General features: G+C 43.5%; 1 protein-coding gene across 1 annotated transcript in view; it reads left to right on the plus strand.

Moving 5' to 3' along the window:
- The first annotated feature begins 1,156 nt into the window (after positions 1-1,156).
- LOC6607854 (zinc finger protein jing) overlaps positions 1,157-17,263 on the plus strand; it is a 110,169-nt gene continuing 94,062 nt past the window's right edge. The window contains exon 1 of the mRNA XM_032717063.1: positions 1,157-1,806. Within this exon, the coding sequence (XP_032572954.1) occupies positions 1,157-1,806 (650 nt within the window). The remainder of the gene's footprint in view (positions 1,807-17,263) is intronic.

Consider the following 17,263-nt stretch of genomic DNA (forward strand, 5'->3'; position numbering starts at 1 on the left):
GATTTGTGCCCGGTTCTAGTTGGCTAAGCCATTCGACTGGCACTCGGTCCGCCGACTCGGCGCTCGTCGGCTCCCTCTTCGGGTGGGGCCGCGAAGCTCGGCCCACTCCCACTCCACTTGGCCCCACTCGTCAGTCAGTCGGCAGGCAGAGCAAGAGCAGCCCGCAGCTTTTTCGTGGGGAGATCGCAGTTTTTCGCTTGCCAATCGATGGCGTTTCGGAATTCTAGTTTGCAGTGCAGCGCTTCTTAGACTTTGTTTAATTTGGTTACACGGCAATTGGCGGCAATTAGGAGCAGTGGCCACTGCATTAATTATGGATGGTGCGCGCGGCAGACAAGTTGGCCCCGTGATAGTGAATCGCTAGTTTGCTGAGCGAGAGGCACATTGGAATGCATTTGATTAGATTGCGATGTGTTTGTTGGCCCGTCATTGTTGTCAATAAACAAAAGCTGGCCCGCAGTCACAGCGACTAGGAGGTTAACCTGACTTACCCGTTTCGGTTTTGAATTCGGTTTCATTGCCGCCTTCTTGAGCTTGCGAGCACCGCGTTTTTGCCAATCTTGCAGAATGAATTTCGGGTGTGCACCGGAAACAACCGAGAGCGAAATAACTATTGGCCATTCACAAAGCCATAGAGCACAGTGGAACACTTTGTAACGGATCGCAAATCAAAACCGAACCCGCGACGTCGCTTAATTTTATGATGATCAAGTAATTTCTCGACTGAAATATCAATCGAATTGAAAAATGTGTGTCATAAGTGCAGAAGTGAAGTGCAGCTCAATGCCAAAAGTCATAAAAGTGCAATTGATTTAAATGAATTTTTGTTTAATTTGTATAAATATTTTAACTTCTCGTAACTCGAGAGTCCGACCCACGAAAGTCATAAAATGCAAGTTCATGGCGAAATATAAATACCAATTTGTGCAAACTGATGGGGAAAATCGAAATGGTAATACCATTTAAGGGCAGTGCGGCTAACAATTGCTGACGAGCAACTTTCAGATTAATGCAATTCAAACTGGCTTTCCGTCGACTAACAATAAGCAGCTGGGAATAGCAAATGTGTGCCAAAGCAGATCCAGAGTTCTGGCAGCAGTTAACACCAATTAAAAGCGTCGTTGTAGCAATAGTGCAGCAAACGTAGAGAGGGAAAATGTCAGCCACTCAGCCAAAGGATACGGCACTGAAGACCAAGGAGTCGGCAGCTGAAGTAGCAGCCCCTCTGGCCACACTCTCTGCCAAAACAGCAGGAGCAACGGGACGGAAAACTTTAACCTCCAGCGCGGCTTTGTCATTGTTTGATCAGCTGAAAAACAGCGTCAACACAAATAGTTTGACAATTGGCGCCGGCGTCGGCAAAAACAGTAGCCCAGAAGCCAAACCACCTAAAACAGCACCAGCCAGTACAACCACCGCCCCCCCGATAGTTACTCCCACAAGCCCACCACCCACACCACCCATCAACAAAAGCACGTCTCTGTCATCCAATATTGAACTGAAGCCCCCGGCCAAGCCCGCTCGGCCCTTTACCTCACCCAGCACTATTGGAATCGTGCAGGGCACCAAACGGGGGGTGGGCGGAGTGGTTGGCGGGTTCGGAGCCCAAGCCGCCAAATTGGATATAAACGCATTGCGATCTCAGCTCTACCAGGGCGCCAGGAAGACTGCAACAACATCTCGAGTGGGAGTCGGCAAAACAACAACGGTGACAACAGCCCCAAGAACAACTGGAGGAGAACGTGGCACAAAGGGGTCCAAGAAGCGGTGTCTCGATCGGTACGACTCGTCGGAGTCATCAGACAGGTGAGTGAATGTCGTGGGCACACTACTGAAGTTTGGCATTTTGCAGCGAACTACGTTGCTCTTCGACAATTCTAAATTCTAGTGGTAATTTGAGTTTTTTAATGGTTGATTGATACTCTTTTTGAGGTTTATTTAAACGCAAAGGCAGAAGCGATGGGCGTATCTAATTTTTGAAATATATTAAAATATAATATAATTAAAAATAAACTTTTTGCATAAACAATAGCAGCTTTCCCCTTTCCCTTTTCATCGTCGTTTTTAATGGCATCATTAAGAGTCCTAACAATGCAAGCTGCCAAATGTATTTCATAGATGCACTGCCTGGCTATAAACGGAAATGAAATGGCAAGTCTGAGCCAAAGAAAATGCTCTAAATATAAACACGCGCTGTACTACCAAAAAGTGATCCAAAAGTTTGATCCGTGAGACACAAATAGAATGCAGCCCATCGCAGTCATGATAAACGCATGAACCAAATCTGCAGTGCTTAGCGATATCTGGAAAACGCTAATAGCCGATTGAGCTGAATTTATCTGACAGGTAATCGTTCCAATAATTGTACAGACCTGCAAAGTGCCAGTCTTGTAAGGGGCCTACGAGGCACGTGCCTCATAGATTGCGAATTTATGGCTTACAGATACATTTGTATCTACTCAAATGGGCAGCCACAAAACCTCTTGCCGCAATGCCAACTAATTTCCGCTCATTAAAAATGCGCAGCACAGTGGAGGCAGCAGCGGAATGGAAACAAAGGAAGAGCAAAGGCCGCAACGGACTGCAGGCATTTGTATCTGGCAGATACGCACAACATGCGTTCATTTATCAGCCGCAAATGGCGGCTGATGCGCCGCAGTAGCAGAGCTGCTGATTTTCCAAATGCGGCGCGTGGGCGGTTGAGCAAACGAAGGCGGCTTCCTGGCTGCATCGATGTAGATATAGATGCAGATACGAGTCCGAAACCACCCCTTTGGGGAAATGAATCTTGAATATGAGCGGTGCGGTCTGCCGATCTGCTGCACAATTGTCGATTATGTGTAAGTTATGTTTCGGTTTTCAAAAATGGTTCTAAATTCATGCACATCTTCTATCTTAGCTACGCTTATTTGGAATTTGTATCTCGTTTCGCAGCAGCATGTTTCAAATGTTTTGTGGCGAGCGTTTTGTCAATTGGCTTGGCCTTATCACCGTCCTCGTATCACCCCCCCAAGATCGCGTTCCCTCGCGGACTGGTGAGTGATTTCGGCGTTGCCTCTCTTCGTTGGCAGTCGGAAATCTTTTAAACTTTTGGTCGTTGAACTCCTTTTGATTTATTTATTTTTTTTGTTTCTGTTTCTGTTTCTGTTTTTCTTCCCTTTTTGGTTTTCGTGTGTGTGTACTTTTTGTCGTCGCCAAACAGCATTGCATTTTGTGGTAGCTTTGTGTTTGGCTCTGTTTTTATTTCGATTTCGTTGCGAATCTTTCCAGAGCTGTGCGCCTAAAATTTGAATCTTGGCAAAAGGCGGCTTTTGTGAACTAAGCTCTCTCGTTCGCTGGCTCGTTTCAACGTGCTCCTAAACCACAAAAAGCAATCCCACTTCCACTGAGCGTAGTCATTAAAATGTATTTATTTTCTAAGAGCAAAACAAAAACCAAAAATACATGTGCACGTATGCATTTGAGTATAAGCAGCGAGTAACATCCGCAGCTTCGAAGCGGAGGCATTTAACTTTAATTGTCGCTCATAAAGCTGAAACACAACTGCAAGAGTAACTGCCTACTTCAGCAACGCAATTGTTGCTGCTGCAACTGCAGCGTCGTCTTTGCTTTTTGCAGTGTCGCCGGACTAGCGAGTGTGAGTGTGCTATTGATTTTGTCGACTTTGGTCTTACAGGTTTTCCACGTTTTTCCACATATTTCCACGAGACCCCGAGAGCGACCCACTGCTCCAATGGCGCGAGTTTTTGGCCATGCTTTTGCTTTGCTTTTGCTTTGCTGATTGTGGGCTGTTGCTGTTGCACTTTTCGCCAAGTCATGCACGGCGGGCAGCGGGTGGCAGGGGACGACAATCACCCTGAGATATTGTGTAATCGCCCACGTTGATTTATCTCGTTTAAGTGACTCCGAAACGGCAGCACTGCAACAGCAACTGCAACAGCATCAGCAATTGCAGTTGCAATGACAGCGGCAACATCGCGCGATGACATCGAAAGTGTAATATAATAAGTTGCAATTGCCAGTGTGTGTATCACCGTTGGTTGCCGCGGGTCGTGCACTCAGAGAGGTCGTGCTTCCGATGCTATTTGCCATGTCTTGGCATAACCATTTGCCAGCTCCTTTTTGGCCTTTATCAATGTGAGCCTGACAAGTCTTAGGGCCATAGTGTAGAACTCTTGATTTAACTAGCCAACTTTTGAAGATGGTGAACGCGCTCACGAAGCAGCTGCCTCGATATCCGAAAAAAACTTAGAAAAATATAAGGCGCTTAAAAATACCGAAAGCAAGGTTGATTCGTAATCGTAATATTGTCACTTTCTTAGACTGACAAAGAAGTGTTCTTTCCAATGTTCTTTTGCATCGGCAAGGAAATGCACATCTAGTCCATGTCTGAATTTCGAAAATTAGGGCTATCTTTCGTTTTCATTTAAAGAAAATTTCTAGATTCTGCAACAGGTAAAAGATATAGAGGTAAAAGAGCCAATCTAGCCATCGTCGGTAACTACAAGAGCTCCCAGTAAACATTGCCACTCCCACATTTACGCCCTAGCCCTAAAAACTGTAACACTTCAAAAACTTAACATTTTTAAATTGAAATTTATGTTCGGTTTAAATATATTTATTTCTTTAAATGTCAGCCAGAAGTGCTCCGCTGTATAAACGCTAGGAGATTAGGCTGAATTGCAACTGCAAAGAAAAAGACTCGAAGACTAAGGAGAAGAAAATGAAGTACCGTTAACAGTGCTATATGTAGTGTTGGTTTAATGAAAAACCTTTTGAACATAAATCGAAATACGTTTCGGTCGCTCCGCTATTTGCATATATCGCCTCACTTATCAGGTATATGTTATTCGAGTCAATCGTCTATAGAGATACCTTGTTTTTTATAAGTGTACACTGTGTTTTAATGCTTAAGTGTTTTCTTTACACATTTTGTATACGTTCTGCAGCAGTCTTTCGCGTGTTGGTTCTCTGATAGGATTCCCAGTCTTCTACTTGTATGTATGTACATATATGTACATATATGCGAACCCCCTTTTCGCCGCCCCTGTTACAGTCTGTCCTTGTCGCTGCTGCTGTCCTCGTCTTCCCTTTTGGTTTTTGCGTGCTGCATTCCGCTGATGTCGGTGTCGTTTATTGACTGTTAGTTGTGATGCCCAAAATCAGGGGCCAAACTTCCAATGACTTCCATACGCGGTATAATTTCTAAAAAGAATAAAATTTACACAATAAGAATATGTACGACCAGAAATAAGTGAGGTGAATTGTTATTAATACATACATGCATAATCAAGTAAAATCTCTCTTGTTCGTGGCACTCCTAAATTCGTATTCTTTTTGCTTGCAACAACCACCCGTGCCCCCGCATGTGTGAGTGAGTGGTTGTGTGAAAAGCAGTTTAAACACGAAATTAGAGCCTTCCCCCTCCGAGGTTCCCAATTGCCCCCGAAGGGAGCGCATTAAGTCGTAATAAATGCTGCCTGGTTGCATGCTTTGTACATTGACCTCAAAACGGAGCAAAGCCGCCGTGCGCGCGCCCCTTTCCCCTGCCACGCCTCTGTGGGTTGTATCTCTTCAGCTGGGATGCTGTTCCCTTGTTGTTGGCATTGTTTTTGTTGTTCTAGTTGTTGTTCGTGCACATTTTGCTAAATAGCTTCTATTTACGTTCCATGGAAAATGCAATTCGCAATTGTAGAATGCAGACTCTTTTCGCCGTTTGCAGTTGTTTTCCCTGCTCGCACGCTACTTTGTCTCTACAAACAATGGCTAGAAGGCTGGAGGAGGGGGTGGTGACGGCGGGCGGACTAGTTGCAGTACGTGCGCGACTTTTCGGGGCCATAAATCAAAAAGGCAAAACCCGAACCGGTCTCAAGCAGGGATTTCTTGGCTGAAGTCGGGGTTGGGGGAGTGAAAACAGCTATTAGGAAAAATTAGGCGAGTGAAATGGCGAAAAAAGTGTGAAATAGTAGGGATTTAGGGACACTTTTCTTTCCGCCCCCAACTTCCGCAAGTTGAAGTGTGCGATTACACTAATACTATTCTGAGTTTTTCCGTAGCCAAGATCGTACAAAATATTCAAATTATATCTGAAAAAATGTATATATGCCTAGTTATGGATAGAAGAATGCATATCTGACTGAAGTAAATCTAGGCATCTCTGACCGTACAAATATAAATTTTTCCGCATGAACATCTAAATTTCGAAAGTCAGTTTTTTTAAAGCGAATTCCGCAACACTGTTCTGTCCAGAAACTTTAAATTTACAATTCTTGTATCTATCGACATGTCACTAATATCAAATTTCATATCAAATTAATATTTTTAAATAGTTATAGTGCTTCACAAATTGAGTTCGTCGGACCGAATCTTAATTCCAATTAATCAATCTCACTCTCCAGTAGATTATTCAACTCTTTAATTAGGGCTGTCGAGACAGGAAGTGCCATCCAGACGACTGAAAGTGCCGAGACTCCACGGGCTCGCCATCCCGCCCCAAATATTCCATTCAGGGTCTGCCCCAGAGCACATTTGTGCAACAGATGCATAATTTATGCATCGCTTACACATCTCATGTGCAAATCGACGCGCCAGAATCATAGTGTGCAAGCCCCGTTGGAAAGAAAACCAACAAACCGACAACTTAATGGCATTCTAATGCCGGCCACCAAAATCAAAATCATATTAGCCAAATGCCGGGATGCAGCGGCGTCCGCTGATGCCGTGCCGTGCCCGATTTTGCATATATTTTCTGAGCGCACTTTTGGGCCAGCCATCAGCCAACATCACATACTGGAACGTGGCGAATTTTCATTAATTATAACGTCAGGCGGCGGGCGATGGACAGGCGTCGTTTGCTCCCCCTTTTGCCCTTCGCCCTTGCCCATTGGCCCTTCGGTATACACTTACAGAAGGACTCCACCGAAAATATAATTTAAATATTTTGTATTCCCTTCTGTGGAAAAATGAACTGAAAAACATTTGATTTTATTAAAATCTATCGCATACAATACTTATGTTAGGATACAAGTTGGGAAGGAGTGTATTTAAATTCTTTAATTAGCTGGCATAAGCTTCTGAAATTTATACTCTCATTAGTAAGAAACCATAAAAATGCTGAGATTACGCATTCGGTTGCAACTTTATTTGTGAGTGTAGTGTGTACTTCCGTGCAGACACGAGGCATGCCTCCCTGATTGCAGCTGAAACAACAGCAGCAAACCAGTGCATCACATCGAAAAGGTAACTCCAGACCCATCCCCATCTATCCCCACTGACATCGCTGGTCAGACAGACGTCCAGAGAACCAACTGACGGCCATTCCAGGCACTGGCTTTTTTCGAGCTGTGCCCAAGCGAAAATTAGTCATTAACTTTTTAAGCATCGGCTGGACAAACATGGCGTATGAGTGATGTGCCATGGTGGTCATGCGGTGATAAGCCCAACAACTGCACTCAATTCTGTGGTGCATGTGGCAATTATTCTGCCGCTGCACTGGTGGTGCCAAGGACTATCTGTGAAAAGTATCTGTAGCCATCGTTAGAATATTTAGGATGAATTTACAATTAAAGAAATTACATCCCTAGGAAATTTAATTTGAATTTAATGCTGTTTGCTCAGATTACTAGCAATACTTCCTAACACATATGTAACCCATTGTACCAAAGTCAGAAATCCGAAAGCCGAATCCATAGTCTTTTGAATTCTTCGTATTGCAGTTGTTTTCTTACTCGTTACATCCAGCTTCCACTTCTCGCTTTTCCCTCTTGACATTGACCTTGGGATGTGACCTGCTCCACTTCGACGCTCAACCGAAACTCAAACATAAACAGAAGCTTTTAAAAGGAAAAGTGTAACTAAATGGCTCGATTCGAGTTGCAAAACGCTGAAGAAAGCACCAGTCACAAAGCTAATTAAAGGAAATAAAAAGAGCTGACGAGCGGAAAATGCGTACAGAAAAAGTGAATGAAGTATGCGTCGTTGAAAGTTCGTTAGAAGTCGGAAACGGAAATATAGCAATAGCAATAACTGGGTAACAAGCAGACAATGAAGAAAACTCTGGGAGCGACTTGGGGCATGAAAGAGGAGGGAAGTGTGCGGCACCAAACCATTAGACCATCATAATCGGCTTAAAAAGTGTCAGCCTGACATCTGATCAATGTGAATTGAATTGACAATCGAAACTGAAATTTGTACGGTCGTTCGTGGACTTTGTTGGCGATGGTATGCTCGTTGTGGTGCTCGACCATTGTTTGGTCCATTGATTAGACATGAAATGTTGTGTCAAAATATATTAATTAATATATATCCACAGGCAATGTCACATAAATTGTGTGAGGCTGTGTGCGCTTTTATTTGCGTTCACGCGTGAAATTAGTTTGCGGTTAGGAAGGGCAAAGAGTTTGTGATTCTAATTAGCTCAAATAAAATCAAATTGAACGCAAAAATACGTTATTTTAAAATAAAATTATATCAAATTGCATGGCGTACCACGCCCAGTGGCAGTGCGAGAAAAAGCCAAACCACATGGTCATTAAAAGTAAATTAATCTGATAGGGAGTGAAGCAAGGTAGTTCAGCGCTTATTTTATTTAAACAGTCCTGAAACCCAGCAGTGTTTACATTAATTGCTCACCTTTTTGATGAAAAACACAGTTACGTTTTACAAGATATACGAGCTTGTGGGAGAATCTTAGCTAAGCCTCTTTAGTCCTCGATTTTATAGTTCTCGTCGTTTATACGGGCGGGGTTTATTTAAATGTCTTAAAGAATAATAATATTAAAAAATATAAAATACTGCTGGTATTAATATATATTCTGCAGTCAGGAAAAGTAATCATATAATTTAATTGGTTATTTTCTTGTTTTTCATGCAAAACTGTTATGTTAGGTCTGCCACTTTTCAGCGCACTAATTTCTGATTTCGATGTTGTTCATTAGAAATTCAATTTGCCTTTTCCGCCACAGCAAGCAGCAAAAACAATAAAGGTTGCATCAGTGCAAACGAAGCGTTGCAATTACTGCTCTCCAAAATGAAAGATACACGTCTTTAATGGCGTTCGCCGTGGACATAGCTGCTGGAACTTTTGTTGTACATTTTTTACCATTTTACCGATGAAGCACAAACGTTTGTCCAAGTAAACAATGCTTTATACCGCATACAATCCTGTTAACTTTGTTGCAATTAGTGTCCAGTCAAGTATTCAAAACTTATGCCAGTTAAAAGCGCCTAGTCATTTCTGCATTTGTTGCTTTCTTGTATAAGAATCTTTCTTTAATACCTTGTTTCGAAGTCGCCACATTGGGGGCCATTTCCTCCATTTCGCGCGCTGTTATCAACACGCGATTTTTGGCACTTTTTTTCGTTTTATTTTCATTTTATGAAGATGTCGCCATCGAAGCGAAGCGCCGAAGACGGCGACTATCGTGCTGAGCTGTCCTTGTCCTTGCTCTGTTGTTCCTGCGAGTTCCTTGCTGTTTTGGGCGCTGGTGCTGTTTATATGTATATGTATATGCCTGTCTCATTTTCATGGGCCATTTACGTAGACAAAGACGTGCGGCATGTTTGTGTATCCGTAAGATACATTTTCGGCTTGGCTTGGTTCCGTTTGACTTTAGTCCAGGCTTCTCCGCCGCTGCTGTCTCTTCATCTGCGTCTGTCTGCTGCAGTCGCCAGTATCTATCTGTATATGAGGATAGTGTGGTTGGCAGGGGAAGCAAAATACCGGTTCTCTGAAAAAGTTTTCAAAGTTCCCGATGGGGTGTAAAAAAAGTTTATGAATAAAATAAGAACAAATGCTTTTTTATTTCCTTCATATTTTCTTTCCCTTCTGCCTTCGTGCTTATTGCAAAATACCTTTATGGACAAAAAAGAAATGCGAAATGTCTGCTTGCTGACCAAGATGAGATGGCCCGGCTTAAAGTCGTCCTGGAATTCCTCGAATATTTTCAGATCCCTGCGAACTTCCCTTCCACTTGGAACTGAGCGTTCCGCAAGTCCCGAACATTTATTTTTATTTAATTAAAACACGCTCAAACGATTTAGTGGAAAAGTGCGTGAGGGAATTTTTCGTTCGTTCGTTTCTGTTTCGCACACACAGTCATATGTGGGCGGAGTCTGTGTTTTTTTTTCGCTGGGCGGCAGTCGTAAATGTCTATAGTAAATCAAACCATTAAAGTCCAAGAAAATATACCAAATTTCGCCGGTTGACCAGGGCTCTTTTGCCCTTTTGGGCGAGTCTTGAGACTCTAAAATGTCTAAAATGTTAACTACGCTCATTAAAATTGACACACAAATGCCGGAAAGTTCAACGACAGTTCGAAGTCAGTGAGAAAAGTCGGTGACAGAAATAATTAACAAATATTTGTGTATTTGCTTAACTTTTACTCGACCGATGTTTGCCTTGGGATTTTCGTTTTTCCCCTTTTTTGCTTTATCAAATGTTTGCCAAGACATAAAACAAACCAAACATCCAGGGGAAACTCTGTCACCAGCTACATGCGGGAACTTATCAGATAGTTGCATAAGTGAGGATAAGTGGGGAGCGGCGTCAAAGTTCTTATCACTTTGGGTATACCTCGAAACACTATGAGTAAAGCAAAGTGAAATATAAAAATAAAAGTATCACAAATTTCCTTCACTGAGTCGTAAAAAAAATGTGACGAACCGGGGATACGAGGGCAGTACATGACGCATTAATGACCCAGTAACCCACAATTCTACAAAATCTATTGTTTACTTATCTGGGCTATACGATTTCCCTACAAACCATTTCAAACGTATGGGATACTGTATCTAACTTGTGCTGTATTATATTCATACCACTTCTCTCATTTAGTAAGTACATTATCGTCGAAAACTTTTAACATATGTGGGATCAGGATCACCCGAGGGGTCGATCTAGACAGCCCTTTCTCCCGATAAACTGGCAATGAAGCGTAAAGATTCTGGTCTTAAGTATATGATGATTATGCAAACTGCCCAAAACTATTATCGTTAAAACAAACTTTAAAAGGGCTTACCAGTAGTATCAGTTATCGACTAAATATGATTTTCTCACTTTTAGTAATATAATGTACATTAGTTCTGAAGTCGACAATGGTTATTCATTAAATTCGATTAGCCCATTCCTTTAGGTAATTTTCAGTTTGGGCAAGTACAAAATTAAGATAAGACTAACTTAAAACACGGTAATTAATCATTAACAATCCTTCCAATTACGATGCATGCCCTGTCATCCGCACATCCTTTTTTTAAGCCCCCTTTTATCCCAGAGAAGCGCTCATTAGTGGGGACTAGATCGAAACAGAATGAAGGATGTTCATACTGGCTTTTAAGGGAGTGTCCTTGATTCCCTCACATATGGCCAGCCTGTTTCCTCGCCAACCAAACAAGTGTGAGTGCGTGCGACAATTGTCTGTGACACAAAATGATTTTAATCATAATGTTATTAAACACGCAACCGGAGAGGAGGAGCAAAAGGGATCCGGCTACGACAAGGGCTAACTAGAACCGGCCCTTAACCCTCGACAGATCCCCGCTTTGACACATGTGAAGATCCCAGGGAGATGATAACTTCTGTCACTTAATTGCCGGGGCTTAAACATTACAAAACTTTTGTATGGCCGTTGTTAACATAATAAATTAATTTTTTCTGTTTCCCTTCGCCAGCTAGCATTATAAGCTGTGAAAAAGTCAAGTTTGGCCTAATGAGAGTCCAAAATGAGCCAAAAAGGGCAGAACGAAGACTTCCGTTTGGATATGTTTGCTTGGAGTTATTGCGAGACGCTTAAAATGGAGCTGTATAGCTAATTGCGGATACTTTGGCGACCATTGAGCGATCGGAGGCGTTGCCCTGGACTTTTCCCTTTTCCCCACATCCTCCTGCCCCTTTTATCACTTCGCCCCACTGGGCTGACGGGTCACGCGATATGCTGAAGGAAGCCCCTCAGAAAACCAAAATGAAGAGTTGTGGTAGAGTCCTCGAGGGCGTTAACCAAATGCAATTGATGAGCAGCGGCGGTGACTCCGCATAAAGGCAAATTCGAGAGGGTGTCTAACGAAAGGGTTGTTTTCGGTCTTTGAACTCTTCGGGGCAGATATCAGTGAAGGCCTTGATTAAAAATCCCACCATGTCCCTGGATGGTTCTCTGATGACTTTTTTTTTCGCGAACAAATGACTGAGTTTGCCCACAGATGGCGCCAAAAGTACTCGATACATCATCTGCGTGCATATGCCCCTGCATCCTGCGATTTCGAATGGCTGCTTAAGCGCCTTTAAGTGTTGCTTTTACGGTGCCTTGCCCACAAGCCCACATCGACACTAAAATGAATCTGTGCCACACAGATGCAGATGCAGTAGTAAATGCCGTCGTATCTCTGTCGGGTATCGCATGTGGCCAAATGTATCTTCGCATCTCGCCGTGCCCGCGACAGCGCATCTTAATCCTTCATCATCGTCATCGTAATCATCATAATCAAGCAGCCAAAAAAGTGTGAAATTCGTGGAATCGACGTGGAGAGCTTACTCCTCTCGTCCCCCATTCGGGGCAGTTCTTGAACTCTGCCAATGTCACGGGAAAGCAGCAGCATCAGGGCCAGGGATGGCCCTCTGCAGTTCATCCAGATACATTCGTATCTGTATCCGCCTACCTGTATCTTTGGCACGTCGCCGACGTCGACATGTGTTTGCCGTTGTATTTTGTATACTTCATGGCGATTTAATGTACTGGCCGTCGTCCCCGGCTCGCTGGCTGTGTGGTTTTAGGTTTAGGTCCGCCGTCTGCAACGCCCTTCCCTACCTGAGTCGCCGCAGAATCGCAGGGGTCTCTCCGTGAAGACTACCCATATGCCTTTAAACTTGTTTCAAATAATTTCAGACTAGACGTGCATAAATCTACTTAACAACAAAACGGAGAAAAGGGAGGGCAGCCGAATCCCAATCCGAAACCAAAACCTAAACCAAAGCCCAAAACGAAACTCCAACTTCGCGACGTTGCTGCTGCCTCAGCTGAGATTTGGCTTTTGTCGGCACTTGTTGGTCGGGAGGGGCGGAGCTGGCTGGGGGAGCGGCTCTAGCGGGCTTTCTTTGTTGCCGAGTTTGAAGTTGTTCTTGGGCCTTGTTGTTGCTGTTGTTGCTGTTGTTTCCGTTCCTGCTTGCATGCTAAATAATTAAGTTAGCACTTGTGCGCGTAAGAGTGTGTGTGTAGCTGTGTGAGTATATACAACTGACTGATGGACAGACTACATGGAACGGTACACTGGGAAAAGTGGTCCATTTAGAAGGCGATTTCTGAGCGCAGCCGATCCAATGGAGTCCCTGGTTTCTGCCAGTGCTCGCCCCTTTGACAGTTTTGTCCGCAACACTCCGCTCTACGTTTTCCAGCTTGTCTGGTCACCATATCTCAGACCCTGAGTTTCCTATGAATAAGTGTATGCCGAATACTTGCTCAGCAGACAAGACACCATATTTGTTGTTCCTTTGGTTTTTATGGCTGCTTCTTTGGAACTTTTGAGCGCACATTACAAATTCACAGAAATCCAATTTATTGTACCCATCTCGCAGCGATCCCCAAGTGGCTCGGAGCGCTTTATCTACGGCTATCAGTCTGTTGTCCCCATGTTCGCCGCTTTTGGCCGAGCAGAAGAAATTAACGGCCAGCCGATATTCTCTATCCTGGCAGGACACTTAAGAATTCTTTCTCACCCTTAATACATTTTTCGGGAATTCGCAAGCTCTCTGGTTCTGCAAAATGTATCCAATGCACCTTTCCCCATGTCAACCCGGGCCCAACCCATAAACCCTGACTGCGTCCATCACCCTGGCAGCATTCTTCGCACCCAGCCGATGAGTCAGCCGCTCTTGGGAACTCGATTTCCTTTCCTTTGTTCGCGGCTGCAGCCTCTTTGTCCTCGTCGTCCGCATTCTGCGGAAGATCGGGAACAGGTATCGAGGACGGCTCTTAGACCGGGTGTAAATGATGGTTGTCGCTGGCCAAATGACTCAAATGCATTCATATTCGCCCAGCCGACTGGCTCTCTCGCACTCTTTGCATACGCATTTTATTAAGACCGGGCTTGAAAGACACCGCCAGCTGCTGCAGCTGTGGTTTCAGATACATTGGGAAACTGCGTTGCAGTTCATTGCTTTAGGTTACTTTTGCCAAAGAAAACTATATTATGTGGCTATAGAAATGATCGGATCGTTAAAAGATCCGAAAGTGTAGCTGATCCAAGGCATCCTTTAAAGAAAAATCACTAAGGAAGAATTGTATTGTTTTAAATGAGATCATCTAATACTTATATTAAATATAATATTGATGGTGGCCAATAGCTCAGCCAAAATAAAATTTGTATACTACAAAAAACATTAACTCAACTGCTTATTTCCTTTGAGGAACATAGAGAACTGTGAGCGGTTGAACTACACACTAGGTCATTATCCTTTGCTAGAATAGGCCACCGAAGAACATTCTTGGAATCTTTAAGGCTTTGTTGTTGGTGTGCGTCTTCTTTCTTATTTATGGCAAGTACAAGTTTACAGCTCTTCGGCTCTCGAAACTAATTCACAAGCGAATGGGGTACTGTAATTAAACATAAGCCAGTCAAGGCGGTTCCGACTTAAAGGCGAAACCGTGGCCGATAAAGTATCTACAAGATACCCGGTATCTCGGCTGTGCGTGTGTGTTGGCCCGGGGCGCACAAAAACCTATTAAAAGCAGCAAAACGTTAGGCAGGCTGGAATTGGGAATGGGATTGAGCCCGAAACGGCGACAGGTACAGGGGGCAGGGCCAGGAGGTGGGGCAGGGGCAGATACAGGGGTCGTAGTGGTGGCTGAAAGATACAGATACCACAGATACGCGTACTGGCAGATACCCGTACTAGTGCATGCACTCGCATTCACAGGCGGAGCGACGACACTTAAGTGCACGCTGTGTGGTAGTTAGCGTGGCGAAATGAAAAAATTACTGAAACTAACGTGAAATATGGCACAGAGAACGCAAAGCATGGTGGCTAGTACCCGGCAAACCTGTTGGACGCATGAAATTAACATCAGAAACAGCTGTGGCAGCTTGGACTCGGCTTGGTTTTCTGCGAGCATGTTTTATGTTTTTCGGGCAGGCTTCCTGGTTCGGCTTTGGCTTATCCATGGGTCCATCTAACCCCCTTCCCCCACCGTTGTTGGTTTTACTCTGTTTGAAGATCATTAACATTCATAATTAATTGTAACTTACTCGAACATTCCGAATGATGTGATTCTCTTGCGGGCACGGCGCACACCAGAAATTTGTAATAATCACGGCAGCCGAAAACGAAAATGTATAAATTTAACAACAGTCGAAGCTGCTTGGGTCATTAGCAGCTGGCCCCAAATGATATATAATTTGTAAGTGACCCGGGGTGAAAATTAAATTAAATTGAATTCGAATTCGAATGGAAATTGCCACGAGGCAAAAGGTTTAAAGTTCTTAAAGTGTCGAAAATAGCCTAAAAGTTTCAATTTTCCATTTCTTAGCACAAAAAACTATTCCTAGGCGGCTCACAGTGTTGTTTTTTGTATGTATTAACTTCAAGTGCATTGCCCAAATGCAGTAGCATCGGCGGAGGTGACGAACAAATTGACGGGTGAGGGAATACTTGTCGAACGTATTTTATTTTGCTTTTATTCGGACAACCTTCGCATTCGCTCACTGTTTCCGATGCACAGATACAAATTCGCGGATACACGCGAACAGCTGAAACCGACATCCAACCTCCACCACCCACCACGTATGTACATACATGTATATGAAGCCATATGTACAATCTCCCCTGCGCCTCTGGCTGTTCCACCCAAAATAAATCTTAATTTCTCACTCGCTCATGTTGACATTGCCCCCCGCTTGTCGACAATATTAAGTGACACATCAAATTAAATATAAATAAAAATACTGCACGAATAAAAGCAAGGGAGCGGGCAGAAGCGGGCACACAAGGTACTTGACGACGAATTAGCCAAATACAAAATCAGCACAATAAAACTTGGTAATGCGATTCACTTTTTCCTTTTATTCTGCCAATGATGCCAATGAGCGGTACGAGTTCTTTTAGGATTCTGTTGTGTCTCTCTGAATGTTATTCACCTTTTGAGCTTAGCGAGCTGAAAGGTTCCAAAGTGGATTCCCCGAATCCTTTCCTTAAGGAATATCATCACACAAGTAATAACTCTTTATCATTATGTATATTTGATGAGCACAATAAATATAGGCTGGTAGAATATGTTACAAAATAACGAAATAAAATAGAATAGTAAGCACTACTTTGAAACTAGATTTGTTTGGGATGCATTGAAATCGTAGGGCAATGTTAAATGCTTTTTGGCCGCATCTTGGCCACGACCAGTCAACTGAATCACGATCAGTGTGACTCACAACGCCAATGTCAAAACCGATTCGTTTGCCATTTAAATTTGAAATTTAATGCGCACTCTACTCATTTCGAAAACTTCCCACATTAATTAATTTCAAAGAGCGTCGAACGCTAAAAATTAACCGAGTTAATTATAAATTCACTTTCAAAACCAGAGAACCCGCAAGCGAAAAAAAGCAATATAATAGGGAATCATCAGTCACAACAACCACAACGGGCCATAAACTTTCATTGGGGCAGCGCTTTGTGGCAATTGAACCGAGGTTTTTTATTCCATCGATGGAGAGGGGGCACATGCTTGTCACTGACAGGTGCTAATGAACTACAACAACTATCCAACAACTACTGCCTGCGTTTCGTAATAATTGAGTGCGACAGAGAGCGGGCGAGGCGCTCGGGCTCGTCCATCTCTTTCGGCGGTATCTGAATATGCTAAAATATGCTAAACGATTCTGCGCTTTTTTTGTTATTCCTACACGCTTGTTATTCTCGTTTCCCCCGCCACAGACCCCCCAACGCCCCAAGCTGGGAGCGAAAAACTCATTTAGGCAAACGAAACTCGTATTGAGGTAGTCTTGACTACGAATCCGTATTCCGTATTCGAGCCAGAGAAAGACGGAGGAAACGTTAGACACGGATAGCAACAGCAGCGAAATGCTATAAATTTATCCGGGCTTAGATTTATTGATAGACAGCTCGGCGAATTTATGTAAACGATTGAGACAGTTTTGCCGTCGGTACAGAAGTGTGAAATCAGCCACTAACTGCGATACATGCGAAATTTGTTAACATTTCATTTGGGGAGATAGCAGTGCATTAATAGCACAAGTTACGAGATGCTGGGGATCCGATGGAGGT

The sequence above is a fragment of the Drosophila sechellia genome, chromosome 2R (assembly GCF_004382195.2).
Source record: "Drosophila sechellia strain sech25 chromosome 2R, ASM438219v1, whole genome shotgun sequence".
NCBI lineage: Eukaryota > Metazoa > Arthropoda > Insecta > Diptera > Drosophilidae > Drosophila > Drosophila sechellia.